The sequence below is a fragment of the Protopterus annectens genome, chromosome 13.part0 (genome assembly GCF_019279795.1).
Source record: "Protopterus annectens isolate FY-2018-M chromosome 13.part0, PAN1.0, whole genome shotgun sequence".
Lineage (NCBI taxonomy): Eukaryota > Metazoa > Chordata > Ceratodontiformes > Protopteridae > Protopterus > Protopterus annectens.
The window spans coordinates 841800539-841819052 of NC_056747.1; the positions used below are offsets into that span (position 1 = coordinate 841800539).

Below are 18514 nucleotides of genomic sequence, written 5' to 3' on the forward strand. Positions count from 1 at the left end.
AATGCATTTATAAAGGATTCTGTGGTCTGGGCCGTATTTTCCACAGGCCCGAGGGTTTTGAAGGATTCCACCTCGGTTTTGAGGAGTGTGAAATTTGCTTTAGAGAAGTTTTTCATTGTGTTTTTCTGGGCAGGGGGTGGGGTTGGGATGTGAATATCCAGTGAGATTAGTTTATGGTCTGATCTTACCAGTGAGGGATACACTTCTGGTCTGCAGCATAGAGCCCCCATGTTGATGATGATCAGGTCCAGTATGTTTTCCCCTCTTGTGGGAGTGGTAACAAGTTGTTCCATAGCATTTGAGTTTATAAATTCTAGGAACCTTTGGGCTAGGGTGTTGGAGCTAGAGTAATGCTCCCAGTCTATGTTTGGGTAGTTGACGTTGCCCAATATAATGGTGTTTGGAGAGACCTTCATATTTTTCAGTGTTCTCAGGAAGGCCGAGTGGGGTTCCTGGGTTTGGGAGGGTGGTCTGTAGCAGGCTATAAACTGGAAGGCAGTTTTACCCACTGTTAGTTGCACATGGATAGTCTCTGATGCTTCGTGCTGTGCCACCAACCTGGAGGTGTGGGTATCTTTGACGAATATTGATACTCCCCCTCCTTTATGGTTCGGTCCAAGTTTTGGGGCCGAAAAGCATGGTATGAGGTATAACCTGGTAGTGCTGGGGTGCTCTCGGGAGCCTTAAACCATGTTTCTGTTACTGCACAGATATCGATGTTCTCCATGCTAAGGAGAGTTTCGAGTGCATGCATCTTGAGGTTTAGACTTCTGGCGTTGAGTAGCATTACTCTTAGTTTCTTATCCCTTGTGATACCTATGGAGGTGGGTTTGTCTTTGAGCCTTGCCTAAAAAAGGCACTAATGGGGGTGGCAAGAGCCTTTGCCAATATCTGAAAGCCTAGGGGTGACAGGTGCAAGCCATCCCTAGCGAAGCATCGTGGCTTGTCGAGCATGTCATCCCAGGCTGATAAGCATTGGATCCCCTTTGAATGACACCAATACTTAAGCCAATTGTTGAAATTGATTATCTTGTCTTCATATTGTGGCATCATTCTTGGTAAGGGTAAGATGCTCCTCAAGGTCAGGGTCATACCGGCCTGGGCTACATGCTCAGAGAGCTCCTGTATGTCTCTTTTCATGTAGTCCAGGGAGGTATGTCTCAGGTCATTCACACCAGCATGGACAATGACTGAGTCATATTTGTACTTGCCTTGGAATGACCTGAGTGCTTGTGATATGTGGCGGATCCTAGCGCCCGACAGGCAGCTCACCGTGACCTTCTCCTTGTTCAGCCTGGTGAGCGGGACGTCAGTGTGCCTGACGACAGAGTCACCTATTACAATTGTATCAGGTGTGTTGTTTAGCCTTAAGGGCTTTGACTGTTTGGCACACTGGCTTTGTGAGCTATGTGTTGCACGAGTTTTGTTTTGGGGTAGCGGTTGCTTGGGTGTCTGCTTTGGAGGTCTCTGCTGCTTAGGCAGATTTTTATTTAGAGCCTCCGAGTATGTTTTTGTGGGTTTATGTGTTTGGTTTGCTGTCGTGGTAGGTCTATGTGAGACTGGAATTGTAGTGAGTGTGGTTTCCTTCTCCTCCTGACTGGTTACACCAATACTGAGTTGAGAGAGCTTAGCCTCCAGTTTGGCTATATGGTTGCATCTCTCACATGTGTTGGAATTTGTTGGGAGGAGGAGAGGGTTGTCTGTGTACATGAGGCAGTTGTAACATTGCCTCAAGATTCCCAGATTCACCATCTGGACCGGAGAGGAGATTGACAACTGACATTTGGACATGCTAGAATAGTATTGGGAATTCCTTTATAATTGAAAAAAAGGGCCAATGGGGAACAAGGTACTCAAGGGGAGTTTGTGAGGGTGTAGTGCTTTTAATTTTTTAGTGCTGACTTATATAATTGCTTTAGTGAGCAAGTGCCAGGCTTTAGAGTAGGAATAGGGTGTTTATTATGAGAACTAGATCAGTTCTAAGGGAAAAAGTGAAGAGCAGACTTTGTGAAGCCGAGAATGGTTTAAACCCAATTAAGCGGAGCTGCCCAATGCTGCGCTATGCGCAAAATCGTGCAAAGCCGCGCCAAAGCGGGTTTTATACAGGGGGACTTGAAAGAGTTAGAAATTGGCCCAAAACCTGCCAATAGACTACCAGATTCTTGTGCTGGGAACACTCTTCCAGGGATAGATAGGCTGCTCTAAGCTCCACACTGCCACTGGTGAACAAAGAAGCCTCCCTTTATCCAAGAAAGGAAATGGGCAACACAGGAACTTTCCAAAAGTCCAGAATACAGCAAAGCCTGTATTTGGACTACTCTAGGTCAGGAAAGACGGGAAACAAGGATAATTTTTTTGTTTTATTTCTTTTTTACAACAAACAGCTGGAAAATGCAATAAATATGTAACACAGGCTAGCCCACTTGAGTGTGTAGCCTCAACAGGTAAATGCAACAAACAGGACAAACTTTAAAAGTGCAGGTGCAAAAACAACTTTAAACAGTTTAAAACAGTTCAAGAAGCAGAAATATCTGCAGTTTAGCTAGATCGTACAGTGTTGGTAAGTTAGCCACTGTTGGACCTATCTGTGATGAGGTGAGTGTTGGTGAGTAAAATCACAGCTGCTATCTCCATAGCTGACCACTAACACAACACTACTTATAGCATCATAATGCAAGTGTTGTTTATGTACCCTGGGAAATCCCCTTGACTTTATATGCATCTAAATCACTCTGTCATATTTGGTTTCATCATTTCTGTACATGAAAGCTGTCATTAGCACATTGATACTCATTTCCATGCCATTCTGCACTTATTTACATTCCACGTGTGCTACACTATTTTTCTACTAGTGTGGCTACTCTACATATGTCTCTGAATCACCCCTCCTTCCCTCTGTGTTGCATAATACTGTGTGTTATTTCTTTCTAAATACCACCCCATGGAGGGGCAGCACAGTGGCACAATGGATAGCATTGTCACCTCACAGCAAGGGTTCTCCGGTTCAATTCTCAGCTGGAGTACCTTCTGTACAGAGTATGCATGTCCTCCCTGTGTTTGTGTGGATTTCCTCCTGGTGCTCCGGTCTCCTCCCATTTTCCAGAAACATGCAGTAGGTGAATTGGACACTCTAAACTGGCCATAGGTGTGAATATGCATGCAAATGTGTGGTATGGAAGAACAACTGTGGCACAGCTAGCTATCCGGCAGTGTGAACCTTGGCTCTAGATGATTGTCACTGTTGAAGTGACACTTAAACTCCATGTGCAGAAATGGGAAAAGTGATTGTGGATGGATGGATATTGATTTTCTTCTCTGTGTTGCTCATTTTGTGTTGCTACTATAAATGTATTTTGTTATGTTTGTGACTTTCCCCATGGGTTTGCACCACAATGAAACTGAGATTTCCAGATGTACACAGTAAGACGTTGTCCTGTTCGATTCTCAGCTAAAGCATCTTCTGTGTGGAGACATGCGTGAATGGGCGTACCTTCGTTGAAGGTTGTGTGTCAGGGCTGGCAACCTGGTACGTAAAAATCTACTGCCAATCATTAGCGGACCGGAGTTTCACTGTGGCGACCCCTAACCGGGAAAAGCTGAAAGATACAACAACAGCAACATTCCTAATCAACAAATGCAATAAATAAAACTTAGGGATATAAAGCCTTCTTAGAAGGAACAGCTTTTCTTATGCATTTTATAACTATAAGACAACAAACTGCATTGGGTGTGGAGTTTCTTACTCTGAACTCTAGATTCCCAGGCTTGTTCCACACAGAACTAAGAATCCTTGCATTTGTACCTCACCTAAAAATTACACTTTGCTAACAGAATACATAAACAGATCCAAACTGACACAAAGTATTTGTACATGTTGTTATGATAAAGGGTGGGAAAAATGTTGTCTCCCTGCTTCTTTTTTGCTAACTGATTTTCGAAACAAGAACATTTTCCAACTTGATACAAGGGTGAACATTAAAACAACCTTCCTCAAGCCTACTGATAACTTTGAAGAAAAAAAAATGACAAGTTCATTTAATGTATAACATCTCTTATCTACTTCATAATGTATTTTATGACCTAAAAACAATTTAATGTGCATCAAATAAGTAATGGATTTGAAAACTGGTTCACTTAATTTAGTTGTCACATTTTAAATACCAAAAATTGTGTAAGAGCATGAACCTTCATATCTAAACAGCTGTAAATTACTGGCAAACAAAATGACAACACAGATTACAACCATATTAAAATAAGTGAGAGGGTTATCTGAATATTGATTACTTTGTGAAAGTTTACTACATCTGTTTCAGGGTAGTAATACAGAATGCATATTTTACCTTAAAGTGCATCAAGTAACTTCAAGGTAACAGATTAGCTAGTGCTAATTCAGCTCAGCTTTATAGCTGGGTAATAATTATCCACCTCTGGTGTGAGTAGTTTGCACTTTGAATACAGTTTCTGTTTATTTAACTTGTTAAGCCACTGCAAGATGGAGAAGACAGGTATCAAAGACAAGGAAAAGGTAAATGGTGACAACGATGCAGCCCAACAGAGTGGATCTCCAGTGCAGGGCACAGAACAAAAACCTGGAGCTGAAAGAGCAACCTGGAGCAAGCAGCTTGAGTTCACACTAGCAGGGATTGGCTGTGCTGTTGGACTAGGCAATGTGTGGCGATTTCCATATCTGTGCTACAGGAGTGGAGGAGGTAAGGCATAATACAGAAACCAGATTCATAGCAAACATTGAGTACAATATCCTCTTTTTATCAGTAAGCTCAGATGATATCATGGGTACCCAGGAATGAAGTGGTAGGGATCTAGTTGTCACAATCAGGACCACAAAGTGGAAATACATGTGAGGTCTGAGATGTGACTAGTTGCTGTGGACCGCTTTGTATGCAATATAATCTTAAGTCTGAAGTTTATTTAACCCCCCCCCCAAAAAAAATCAGATTTTATTTTTTGCTTTAATTAGGTACAGCAGCACTGATTAATTGAATAAATCCCTCTGTCACCATAGACATATTTAAATTAGGTGCTAAGGGTCACAAACTGAAAAACAAAAACAAACGAACTAAATAAAGAACTGAGCAGGATAAAAGAGGCACACACATTACTGTTATACTGTTAAGCGCTTTTCGTTTATGGTAAAACACAAACTTCATCAGACAAATCACACAGTAAAACAACTCATTTAAATACTACTTACTAGCCAATCAACAAAGAGTACAAACGTAAAAATTATTTAAAATGTCACAGCACAATAATAAATATTGCCACCTCCTATTTATCTAGTTTTGCAACAATAAGACATACATTAGATTGCATATTAAAAACAAAAAACAGATTCAAGTGCAAAAATGTACTGAAATATTTACAATTTTTAACGTTTTAAACTTTTCAGTTTTAAAATGCAACTCAAAATACATCCTTCATTTAAACCTGGCAAGTTATAGGCATTGAGCCTTATTTGCCAGGAAAGTTCCAATTCATCCAGTTTAAGAACCTCAGGGCCACCTCTAACATCGCTATGGACTTGATCTATAATGATAAACTTAAACTTATGGTCAGGGAAAGAGTCAACATGTTTTGCCAAAGCATTTTCAAGTTTGTTTTTCCTTATAGCATACAGGTGCTCATAAATACGATTTTGAAGTTTACTTTCAGTTTTGCCAATGTAAAACTGGTGCTAAGGGTGCTACAGCACTCATCAGTGTTTATGTTGGTGACAAATAAACTAATTCTTTTGACAAATCCATTTGCCAGCTTTGTGAGTCATTCTGAGTTTTTGCATCGTGTTGAAGTAAGTGTTTCCCTGTTATAAAATGCTCATCTGCATTTCAGATTTGCAGTCAAGTTATTTGTCACTGCAGACCATTCTAGTTATAAAAGGAATCAGTTGGGAGGAGTGATGTGTGAGCATTATAACCATTAGTGGATAATTAATTGAACTTTTTGTACTTTGCACCTTAACAGCAAAAATGTTAAACATAGTCTGAGCCTATCTTTTGAAACGATTAATCTTATCCGTCTTCCAGATGTATTTTTGTTTCAGTTAGTAAAATATATATTAATTTGTTATAACTCTGAATTAGTGTCTGCACATTCCAATCCATCCATCCTGTAAACGGCTTTGTCTGCTGAGGGTCTCAGTCTCTGTATATCAACTTAGTATAATATATTATATTCGATAAATGCTTTTGGTGTACAGTAACAGTCAAATGGGTATGTTAATGTGGTTAATATTCTTCCTTGGCTGTTGATGTAAACAGCCTTTAACAATTTAAGTCTTTACTATCATAAGACCTCTCTGGAAAAAAAATAAATGTAAATTTATGCATCAAAAGGGGTAAACAAAGAAACAGAGCATATTTTGTGTCTCACTCAGACTATAATGGGTCCCTTCAGCTACATAAAGTCACTGTCAAGAACTGTTTATTTTATTTTACATTTGATTACCAGCGTGATATATTGATCACAACTGACCATTTGCAGGTACCACCCAGGTGAAATAATTCACCAAGCCGAAAAAAAAGGAGAACAGAAAGGCAGTAAGCTGTACATATCAAAAACAAAACAGAAAGCAACAAAATAAAACATGTACGATAGCAATGAACAGATGTAGTAACAATTATAAGAGAAATGCAAATTTTATAATTCACCTGATTATATTTCAAGTTTACATCATGGTAGAAATGCTGTAGGGTAACAACAGTCAACAAGAGATGGTAGGGAGTTGGGAGGTGTTAGTATTTGAAGAAAATAATTCTTTAGATTGAGAAGGCCTTATGTGATGTGGCATATTCCATGACAAATGCAGTTTGATTTGTTGGGCAGGAATTTTTAGGTTCAGCTCTGAGCCTGGCGAAGGGGAATTGTAGTTCCTTTAGGTGGATGGAGATGGATTCCAATATTTTAGGAGCAAGTATGAAGAAAGAGTGGTCTGTGCACTCCAGTCTTGTTTGTGGGGGATGGAGGGAGGGGGCTGTTGCTTGGAATAAGCATCTGAGATTGTAGTGTGTGTGTTTAGCATAAAATTTGTTAGCTACCAGTGGGAATGAGTTAGCTTGAAGAAATTTGAAAATGAGAGCCTTAGAAACAGCTATAGTCTGTGCTGCACTGAGAGCCATTTGTCTTTTTTGAGGATAAGGACAGCTCATTAGTGGGCACATTAGTGATAACGTCTCAGATTCTGTTTTCAATAGTCTGTAATGTGGAGATGTTTTTTCTCAGAGGCTGTAGCTGTGTATGGGTAGTACATATTCAAGTTGTGCCAGAAGGACTCCTTTGCCTATCGCTTCCCTGGCTAGATTGAATAGGTAGAGTGAGGTTTTCCTGGCCCAAAAGAGAAGTGAGATAACTTTTCTGTATGAGTTTTGAATGTTAGTGATTGGTCTAGCCACAAACCAAGGTATTTGAATGTGTTGGTTATTTCTGTTGGTGTACCACAAAGGGTGCAGATATTGAGTGACTTTGGTGATTTTTAAAGTTTTTGGGTGATGCAAATAGAATGATTTATTTTGTTGTTGTTGTTGTTGTAGGATTAAGTGTTAGTCTGTAGTTAATAAGCCAGGATCCGAGGGAGATGAGGTATTTTAGTAGCTGTGTTTTGATTGTAGAGTGGTTCCACTGGACCTAAAGAGTCCCTTGTTATCAGTACAGAGGATGAGTTGAGAGTAGGAAGGTCATGATGTAGTTTGTTAACGCAGACAGAGAGAAGAGGAGGAGCTAGGATAGAACCTTGGGATACACACATTGAAACAGCTGTGAGCCGAGAGAAGGAAGAGCCTGTTTTAACTGTGAAGAATCTGTTTGACAAGAAGTCCTGGAACCAGGTAATGGATGTGTTATTAATTTCAATGTTCTGATGACAGAAAAGGAGGTGGTTGATAAGGTCAAAGGCTTTTGTGAGTAAACAAATATTGCTCCTGTCAAGTTACCATTGTCCATGTTGAGGAGAATGTCATCAATTGAACACCAAACTGCCATAATTGTACTACAGCCTGTCAAGATGTTTTAGGATAAGGAAATGGTATTGTTGAATGTAGCTGGAGAATCATATATAGATGATCTTTTTTTCTAGCACTTGCCAAGAGTGGGTAGAGTGAAAATAGGACAAAAGTGTGAGGTGTTTTAAGGTTTGTTTTTTTAGCCAGGGATTAAGGAGTGCTGTTTTCCACATTTGGCACTATATTTTGCATCAGGCAAAGGTTAAATATGTGATGAAGAATCTGGGTTAAAAAATTCCCTGCAGTGGTACCTAAATCAGGAAAAGATGTGTTCTATACCTGGGGGTAGAGTCTGTGGACATGGCTTCAAGTAGATTACTGATTTGTGTATGTGAGGTTTTTTTTTGGAGTAGAAAGTGAGATGAAAGGAGGCGGACTCAGAGAGAGAGAGGAGAGGGGAGTGGTGAGATGCTGCTGATAGACAGAGAGAGAGAGAGGAGAGGGGAGTGGTGAAATGCTGCTGATAGACTGTGAGGGATAGCTAAACTCTGTGGCAAAGTCAGTGCAGGTGACTGATCCTTGATTAGTCTGTATTAGGTTTAGAGAGGATTTGTTGTCAGAGGGTTTGCATATACTGAGCAGACTGACCTCATGCCAAAAGTGTTTGGATTTATTTAAGAGACAAAACTAAATGCCAAGAATGGTGGTGGTGCTGTGGTAGCATTGTCGCCTCACAATAAGACGCCATCCGGTTCGATTCTCAGCTAGAGCGTCTTCTACGTGGAGACATGCGTGAATGGGTGTACCTTCGTTGAAGGTTGTGCGTCAGGGCTGGTAACTCGGCACGTAAAAATCAACTACCAATTATTAGCGGACCGGAGTTCCGCTGTGGTGACCCCTAACTGGGAAAAGCCGAAAGACACAACAACATTCTTTGGGAAGTCATCCACCCTGATAACTATCATATTTGCAACACATCCCTAAGAGTTGACCCAGTAGTCAGGGACTTGGGGACACACATAGATAGTAATCTAGCCTTTGTCCACCATGTGTCTACAGTAGTGAGGAAATCATTCTATGTTGTGTAAATTATACAAACAGGTATGGTATCTAGGTCCAAGGATGTCATTGTTTTACTGTATTTGGCATTCATCAGACCTATCATTGAGTACAAGTATGTACCTAACTGGACACATCCAACAACTGCAATGTTGACACAGGTTCCTCACTAAAAGAATACAGGGTATAAGTAACATGTCCTATGCAGACCACCTCAAGCCCCTATCCCTGTATTCTCTCTCTCCTACAAGTGGTTGAAGGGAGATCTATGCCTGGTATACAAGGCATTGTCACATCCCACCCTAATGGACCTCCTGCATATCCGCAAAATAAACAGCACTAGAATTACCTGTTCTAAAGACTTAAACCTTGCCTGTGATAATAAATAAGACCTGATGGAGAGACAGGTATGTATCCCAGAGACTACCCTTTCTCTGGAACAGATTCCCCATCAGTGTAAAGCAGAGTTCTTCCATAAAAGCAATTCAAGTGTAATTTGAACAACTGGATGGGAAACAAGAAATCCATCCCTGGTGTGGCACCTATGTCTCTAATAGCCATAGGAGCCTGTAAATGGTTCATCTCCCAGGTTCATGGTTACACTTTTCAGGGATACCAGAACTTGTCAGAGATTTGGGATGCATGGCTAGGCTTACCCATGAACCTATGAAAGTTGCTTTGTTTTGAGATGGTTAGGTCTGTGCCTCCTTATGGATTGTTTAGCCATGTTCCAGAGTTTGGTAAAGGTAGCTTAGTTGTCAGGGGTTGGATTATTTTTCCACAACTGCCAGGCTTCATCCCTTAGCTTGAGAAGAGATTTAAGCTCTTTGGTGAGCCATGGTGCTTGTCCTTCTTTATAAAAGCATTTTACCATGAAAAAGACTTTGTCCAGGAGTTCAAGAAGTATGAGAAGTGTTTTGGTTAGGGGAGTAGCTGCAGTGTTAGGGTCTTGGATCTATAGCATGGCGCACTAGTTAAAGCCTGGCAGATGGCTTTTCAATTTGGTGATATTTTGTCTGGACTGGGTTCTGAAAGAGATTAGTTTAGGCAGGGATTTTACAAGCAAATTGCTGATCTGAAAAAAATCACTGTTGAGTGATCACTGAAGGTAGGAGGGATGAACTATTTGAGACAGATGATGGTTCATTAGCTTGAACCCACTATGTACAGCAGTGAAGTATTAAGTGTGAGCTCACAAAACAGGTTACTGCATCGATAAACAACATAAATTCATCCATAGCATGCTACTGGCAGGCTGTTTAGGTTCAAACTGCATTATAGTTGGGTAGTCATGTGGAGCAAAGGACAATGCTAAAGAAAGGTATATCAAAAACCCAGATAATCACTAGACCAGCAGAAATGAGATTCACCATGCAGAAATTACAGAAAACTGTATGCAAGTCAGTTTATTGTGACTGGCAATCTACGAGGGGAAATAGTGCATTATAATGACTAGGTCACTAGGGGTTTACATTTTTGTAGAAGCATTAGCTGAAATAAAGCCTGCTGATTATTTTCTAAAATATAAAATGGGATAAACATGCCAAGTAAGTGATTGGGTATGGGTGTACAATGTGTCAAAAGCACCAGCTTACCAAGCAGTCTGCTTCAGATTGTAAGAGCAGACAAAGACACACATTTAAAATGTTTATGGTTAAGACTTGTAAATATATAAAAAATGTGTTATAAAGTTATGGCAAAACTATTGGAAATCAAAAGTCATAGAACTATAATTTAGCCAATTAAACTTAGCCACATACCTTTTTTCATTATTTTTGCTCCTGTTTTTAATATAGATTCTGTTAGTCTATCTTATGAAATAAAGGACAGAACGTGTTCATCTTTAGACCAGAAGATAGCTTTTGCACAGCAAATGTAAAGTCTCATTTTGACTAACATTGGAAAAAGGAAGCTACTACATTTCTGATATATTATGGAATAATTTATATATTGCAGGTTTGGGGAAGGGGGATAAAACACTGGAGGATGCCAAAGAATGAGATTGCCTAATCAGGTCAACAGAAGGTTTATATTTTTAGAAGTAGCTTTGTCTATTTGTTGAAGAATAAACAAAAATGCACTGACAACACTTCCATAAAAATAATGTAACACCATTTTTCATTTTAAGGTCAGCTGCCAATGAGTAAAAAGTAACCTCTGCCTAGGAAAGGTACTGACCCTGATCCTACAAATAAGTAGCAAGTGTGTGTGTGTGCATGTATGTGCATGTGCATGCATATGATAGAAAGAGTTGCATCCAGTAAGAGTTGGGATAGGAAATGGCAGTATATTATTTTATCTTATCTGCAGTAAAAACAGGATGAATAGTTTTTTTATAGGTTCATAGGTTCACAGGTGTGTACAAGGCTAATGGCCCTGGAGCCTTTACAAGCCTAGCCCATAGGATTACCCTGGCATCATGCCACCCGACCTTAGTTCCCAGTGCCTATATCGAGTAGAGCCACTGGAGTGATCCCTGGGGTGAATTTTCTATTTCCCATCCACTCATCAAGATTTCTGTTGAAGAGGGCCAGTGAGGTGCTCTTCTTGACATGTATGGGAAGTCTATTCCATAGCATGGGCAGTCTCTGGGTTATGAACCTGTCCATCCAGCATGTTCTGTTGATTGTGGTAATGAGGTTGAGGTCTCTAGTGCATGTGGTGCGGAGGTACTGGGATTTCTTTAGATGTAGTATTTCTAACGGAGCTGGGTAAGAAGTGGCTTTGTAAGTCACTAAGTAGGTGATATGAGACAGAGAATAGTTGGATTTTTTGAGTCTGTCCATATAGGACAAGTGTTTAAGTCCTAGGATCCTCTTTGTGAGGTACTTTTGCAGCCTCTCCAGTTGTTGCAGGTATCTAGTGAGGTACATACCAAATGGGGCATTGTACTTGATGATTAGCCTAATGAAGGAAGAGTAGAGGGAGACAATGACCTCTTTCTTCCTGGATGCAAAACCCTTAGTAATGAGATGGGCCACATCGAAGGACTTTCTGACCACAGTGGCAATGTGGTGGTCCAAAGAGAAGTTGCTGTCAACTCGTGTTCCCAGATCTCTTATAACACCTTCTGTGTTCAGTGGACTACCATCGATGTGATAACTCATGGGAACCAGGTTTTTCTAAAAGGGGATGGCGACACATTTTTTGGCATTGAGCTTAAGGCCATGGTTCTGACACCAGTCGTTGGTCTCAGTGAGGCCTTTCTGTAGGATGTCAACATCACTTGGGGAGTTAATAATAGCTCCCAACTTGCAGTCATCTGCGAACTTTGTCAGTCAGAGTCCCTTTGTGTTGGCCTGGACTTCAGAGAGGTAGATGCCAAACAGGAAATGACCCAGGACCGAACCCTGTGGGACTCCACTCGTGACTGGTCGGCAGTCTGTCTGGAGTCAACTACTTTCACACTGTGGGTTCTGTCTTTGAGCAAGTTTGCAACCCACCTTGTGATATAGGATCTGATGCTTAGTGAGTTTTTCTATGATTCCTGATTGGGGAATGGTATCAAAGGCCTTGGCCAGATCAAGGCAGACTGTATGAACCACCTTGCCTTCATCCACAGCTCTGGGAATTGACTGAAAGAAGTCGACCAAGTTGAGAAGGCATGATCTACCCTTCACAAAACCAAACTGTGAGGGATCCAGAGTTTGGAGATTCCCTATAGTCTTGTTTATTAGGCTCATGATGATGCATTCCATAGTTTTGCATATCAGACTCATCAGGCTAATGAGGCAATAGTTCCCAGAGTCTGTAGTCATTCCTCCTTTGTAGAGAGGGATGAATGTAGCAGTGTGCCATTAGGTAGGGACAAAGCCCGAGGTGAGGCTGTGATTGAACAGTACACACAGGTGAGGTGCCAGTTCACTCTGTAGTTCATGTAGAACACAGCCAGGGATATTGTCAGGTCCCATAGAAGCTGTATTCTTGGCCTTGGACTGTGCAGCAGTAATACTGGGTGCCTGACAATCTACTGGTATTGTGATTGGTCCTTTGGGGGGGTAAAGTTGGTACTGAATCTATTGGCCAGTATATTGGCAATATCTGTTGGCTCGGTATAGGAGGTACCATTGTGCAGTAGCTCAGAGCAAATCTGGGTATTGCCATGGAGATTCTTTATATAACTATAGAAGGCCTTTTGGTTGTTTTTACTATCTGCTGCAATTCTATTTTCATAGCTAGCTTTAGAGGATTTGATGTGGGATCTTAACTTTTTGTTGAGACTGATAAGGGAGTTTTTCCAGTTTTGGGACTTCACCTTATTCTGCATCAGTTTCTTCCTTCTGTTGTAGAGTTTGTTTATGGCAGGGGACCACCAGATTGGCTTCCTTTTTTTTTGGAGGAGAGCATCTTGGTTCTATTGGGTATGGCAAGATCCATGCATTTGTGCATGTGTTTGTACAGTGCATTGGTGTATGATTTGGCAGTCATGCAACTATTCTCCATTTGCATGGGTGCCATGAAGTTAGTCACCTCTGTTTTTAAGGGCCCAAAGTTAGCTTTGGAGAAGTTTTTCATGGTGGTTACCTTTGCGGGGGTGGGGTGGGGGGGGGTTGTGGATTTCCAAGGTGATTAGCTTGTGGTCTGATCTAACCAGGCAGGAGTTGACTATTGTTGTAGAGCAGTGGTCATCCATGTTAGTAATGACCAGGTCAAGGATGTTGCTACCTCTAGTGGGGGTAAGAACGAGCTGGTCCAGGGCACTGGAATTAATGAATTCCAGGAAACGTTGGGCAAGTGCATTGGTGCATGAGTAGTTTTCCCAGTTAATGGAGGGGTAGTTGAAGTCACCCATTATGAGAGTGTTATGTTGGTCCCTAATATTCTCCAGGATTCTTAGGAACGTGCAGTGTGAGTCTTGGGACATGGTTGGGGACCTATAGCAGGCTACAACCTGAATCACTGTCTTACCCAATGTTAGCTGCACCTGAAGTATCTCAGATGTGTTATGTTGGGCTACCAGTCTGGAGGTGTGTGCATCCTTCATGAATATGGAAGCACCACCGCCTTTGGAGCTTCGGTCCAAGTTCTGGGGCCGAAAGGTGTGGAATGAGTTATAGCATGTTAGTGCAGGGGTGTTTTCTGCTGCCTTGAACCAGGTCTCTGTTACAGCACAAATGTTGATGTTCTCCATTAGAAGAAGTGCTTCAAGCAAGTGCATTTTGAGATTTAGACTTCTAGCATTGAGCAGCATGACCCTCAGATTGCATTTGTTTGTAGGTGACCCCTAATCGGAACAGCCGAAAGAAAAAATAAAAACAGCCTAAAAAAGGCACTATAGGGGTTGCAAGAGCCTTGGCCAGTATCCGGAAGCCCAGGGGTGACAGATGCAGGCCATCTCTGGCAAAGCATCGAGGTCTGTCAGTCATGTCATTCTAGGCAGACAGATACTGGATCCCCTTTATAATGACACCAGAAACTTAGCCAATTGCTGAAATCAATCATTTTCTGCTTGTACTGTGGTATCATTCTGGGTGATGGTAGTATGCTGCTCAGGGCTTGGGTCATACCTGCCTGGGATACATAATCCAAGAGCTCCTCTATGTCTCTTTTCATGTAGTCCAGGGTGGTACGTCTCGGGTCATTCACACCCACATGTACAATGACAGAGTCATATTTGTACCTGTTGTTGAGGGACCTGAGCGCGTGTGTTATGTGGTGAATCCTGGTGCCTGACAGGCAGCTGACTGTTACTTTTTCCTTATTCAACCTAGTGAGTGGGACATCAGTGTGCCTCACTATTGAGTCACCTATGACTAGTGTGTTGGGCATGCTGTTTTGCCTTAGGGGCTTTGGTTGAGTGGCATACTGTTTAGGAAAGTTATGTGTCTAGTGATTAGTGTTGTGTTGTGGTCGAGTGCATTTCTGCCTTGGAGGTCTCTGCTGTTTGAGTAGATTTTTATTGAGAGCATCCATGAAGGTGGGTGTGTGGTTTGTGCTTTTATGTGAAAGCAGTGCTGGTGTGTGTTCTGGAGGGCTATGTGTTCCATGTGGTGTGGTGCAAGTGTTGACCTTCTCCTCTTGGCCAGCTATTCTGGTCTTGGCTGGAGATTGCGTGGCTTCCAATTTGGATATATAAGTGCATCTCTCGCAAGTCTGAGTGTTGGGAGGTAAGAGGAGAGGGTTGTCAGTGTACATGAGGCAGTTGCTACATTGCCTCGGGATGCCCAAGTTCACTAGGTTAATAGGAGAAAGCACAGGGAACAGACCTTTAGACATGCCTGGAGGGGTGGGCATTAATAACAAGTACTGGCGCTATTTCCTTGTAGAACATTTAGTGCTGGTAGCACTTTTGTGTGCTACAATAATTGCTACAAGAAGTCTGGTAAAGTGCAGAAAATGCAGAAAATAGGCACTGATGGATCAATGTCCAGAAATAGGAAGCTTGACAATGGTAGAGGTTGAACTTCTACTGTATTTAGCAGTTTTAGTGGCACAACAGGTAGCACACTTGCCTTTGGAACAGAAGGGTGTGGGTTCTGTTCCCCCACCAGGTACAGAGATTCTTGTCACTACAGTCCAGCATAAGGAGGATTGTATTTTGGGTGAGATGTTAAACTGAGGTCCAATCTGCTTGAGTTGATGGTAGCTCATGTGGATGTAAAAGATCCTATGGGACCTATCAAAAAATAGTAGGGGTCCTTTATTTTGCATCAATATATATTCATTATTTACAAAAATACAAAATAAATTATAAACATATTTCCATATTTACAGTATTAATAAACAAAAGAAAAAAGTGTATTTCAACAATGTTACAAATCACATATATATCGGGTCTATATTAGATGAACGAATGCTTAAAATGTCAAGTACGACATGCTCAACAGCTTTTAAGCAAAAGTTGATCTAAGCGAAACCCCATAATGTCAAAACAAAGAGTTTTGAAAACGTATAGTTGGCCAGCCATCAGTAAACCAATGGCTGATGGCTAAAATGTACTGTACACCATTAACCACCCCCCAAAACAACAAAAACAAATCAGCAAACAAAATAAAGTGGGGGACTTCACCCACCACCACCCCCAAAGTGAGGAGGGCTGTGCCTCCTACACTCCCCTACTTAAATATACCATCTCCAAGATCGCACCACAGTGGAGGACTGTCACAGGGTGAACGACGAGACCACACCTCAGCAATATAAATGCCACATCATGTCTTTCCTGAAAAGAGGCCACTAGTCTAGTGGAACTAACCTTGTCAACCAAGGATAAAAAAAATAAATGCTTGTTTTGTATAGGTTGGAACTGTGAAATTGTGGTCACAACCAGAGGATGGCGAGGGAAATAAAAATGTTCAGGAAATAAAATACATTGACAGTTTCAGATACTGTTGTCCTTTTTCAAAGTAAGAGCCAGAAGAACCTGGCACATCAGGCACCTGACTGACAATTTGTATGACGTGTGTGTGTGTGTGTGTGTGTGTGTGTGTGTGTGTGTGTGTGTGTGTGTGTGTGTGTGTGTGTATGTGTGTGTATGTGTGTGTGTATGTAAGTATGTATGTATGTATGTGTGTGTATGTACCCTAACCTATGGGGTCTGCCATTTGTTAACTAGAAATAAGCCTGTTTCTGAATCCTGCTACACACCTCTTGTATGCACACCATATAATTGAATGGTTATGTGCTGAAAACAGCTAATTTATATGAGTTACTGTCCAGTTGCATAGGACAGAGCTGCCCCAAAATTCCTTATGTACAGAATGAAATCAGTTTAGATGAGGCTTGTTAAAGTACATATGGCAACCTAGTCCCAAAAAGTCATTACCAACCTAGATGGAATTATAGCTAAACTAAACGTTTTGGCATTGAGCTTGAGACCATGTTGTGGGAAATAGGAAATACACCACAGGGATCACTTCTGTGGCTCTGCTTGACAGTGGCACAGGAAAATAATTTTCTTGGGTGGCGTAAGCCGGGGAACCTTGTTGGCTTGGCTTACTTAGGCCATTGGGTCGATAGCTTAGTACCTACCTATGAACCTGTAAACCTACGTGTATTGGAATTCAAACAGTATTCATGTTGACTTGTTATTTACACAGCTGACTGTAAGGGGGAGGAGGAACAATCCTGTGGCTTACATTGTCATTTTGACCTGGACTTGTGTAGCGTGCCCCCTGTCAGATGTGTTGCTGATGAGAGCAAACCAACATGGCAATTTTTTACTTATGTTGTTGTTCTGTGGAAACGCCTGATGTACAGTGTAAACAGACCACATGCTGCACCACATAGCCTATACTGATTTCAGCAAACCAACTACTATACTGTATGCTTTGTTATAATCTTTGTAGCTGTGTCATGTGTGAATTGTCATGGTACATAAAGCTATACCAGGAATTGCTCTTTTTCCTGTGCTAATCTGTCTTTGTGTCCGTGGTGTAAGGGGCATCCTTCTTTGCCATACTGCTGTTCACTGTTATCACTCTCACCACCATTCAAAGCTTGCTGTGCTGCAGGTAACTGGAGTGGGACAGGTTGGTTGGGCACAACTAGGGCAGCCTGCTTCCTGACAATCATGTTGTACAGCACGGTGCACACAACAAAATGTCTTGTTGGTCTCAGAAGGATACTTCAGGGACCATCCACAAGTGTTAAGGCATCTGAGGCATTTCTGAGAGGCCCAGTACCATACCTCTCAACCTCTTAGCTCAAGAAATCTGGACAAAGCCTGACATCATGGTGGGGGGACAAAGGCCCAAAAATAGGGAAACATTTCAGATATTGCTCTTATAAACTTGGAAAGTTGCTAGAATAGCAATAATTGTGTTAGCTTGCATTTTCTGAAGAATATGAAGTCTGAAACTCAAAAGTGTGTTATTGTTTAGTGACTTTAATCCTTAGACCATCCCAGTGACTTGTCAAAAAAAGCACAATTTTTATGAGGAACAGACAAAAGTATGAGGCAACAGTCTGGACATTTTGCAAAACTGTACAATTGAGAGGTATGCCAGTTGACATTTCACTATGACAGAGATATGGTAATTGTCAAGATTATAACTGTTCAGATAATACATGTTGATGCACTGGTGAAATCAGCTATGGAACTAGGCAGTATCCTGCATCATCGGTGATAAATGACATTTTTTGTGGAGACTTACTACATGAAAACAAAGCATGGCCTATGCTTTATTAAGCAATTTTCTTTCTATGCTTAACAAATAAATGACCTCCTAAAAGGTCACCCTCCGGAAACAGCTACAACAAGGGTTGCACATGTGCCATATGCCAGCATCATGCACACTAACAGCATACCAGATGAACACATTTTTATAAGACTAACTGCAGAGCAAACCACCTGTCATTTCAAAATGATGATACTTGACTGTAACATGTGGACAGTCACATAGAAGGTTTATTTGGTGGTGGATTTCTTTTGCATGATCTTGTGGAACCAAACCAAATGCAGCTTCGACATGTTTTACCATTGGATCCAGGAATGCATTCAGTAACCCTAATGTGGATGCCTGGGAGAAATCCAGGACATTGTCCACTGAATGTTAGAAATTTTC

At 41.4% G+C, this 18514-nt stretch overlaps 1 protein-coding gene across 1 annotated transcript in view; it reads left to right on the forward strand.

Annotated features, from left to right (window-relative positions):
- Nucleotides 1–4431: 4431 nt before the first annotated feature.
- LOC122788366 (sodium- and chloride-dependent GABA transporter ine-like) overlaps nt 4432–18514 on the forward strand; it is a 431595-nt gene continuing 417512 nt past the window's right edge. The window contains exon 1 of the mRNA XM_044055443.1: nt 4432–4709. Coding sequence (XP_043911378.1) covers nt 4493–4709 — 217 coding nt within the window. The 5' untranslated portion in view covers nt 4432–4492. The remainder of the gene's footprint in view (nt 4710–18514) is intronic.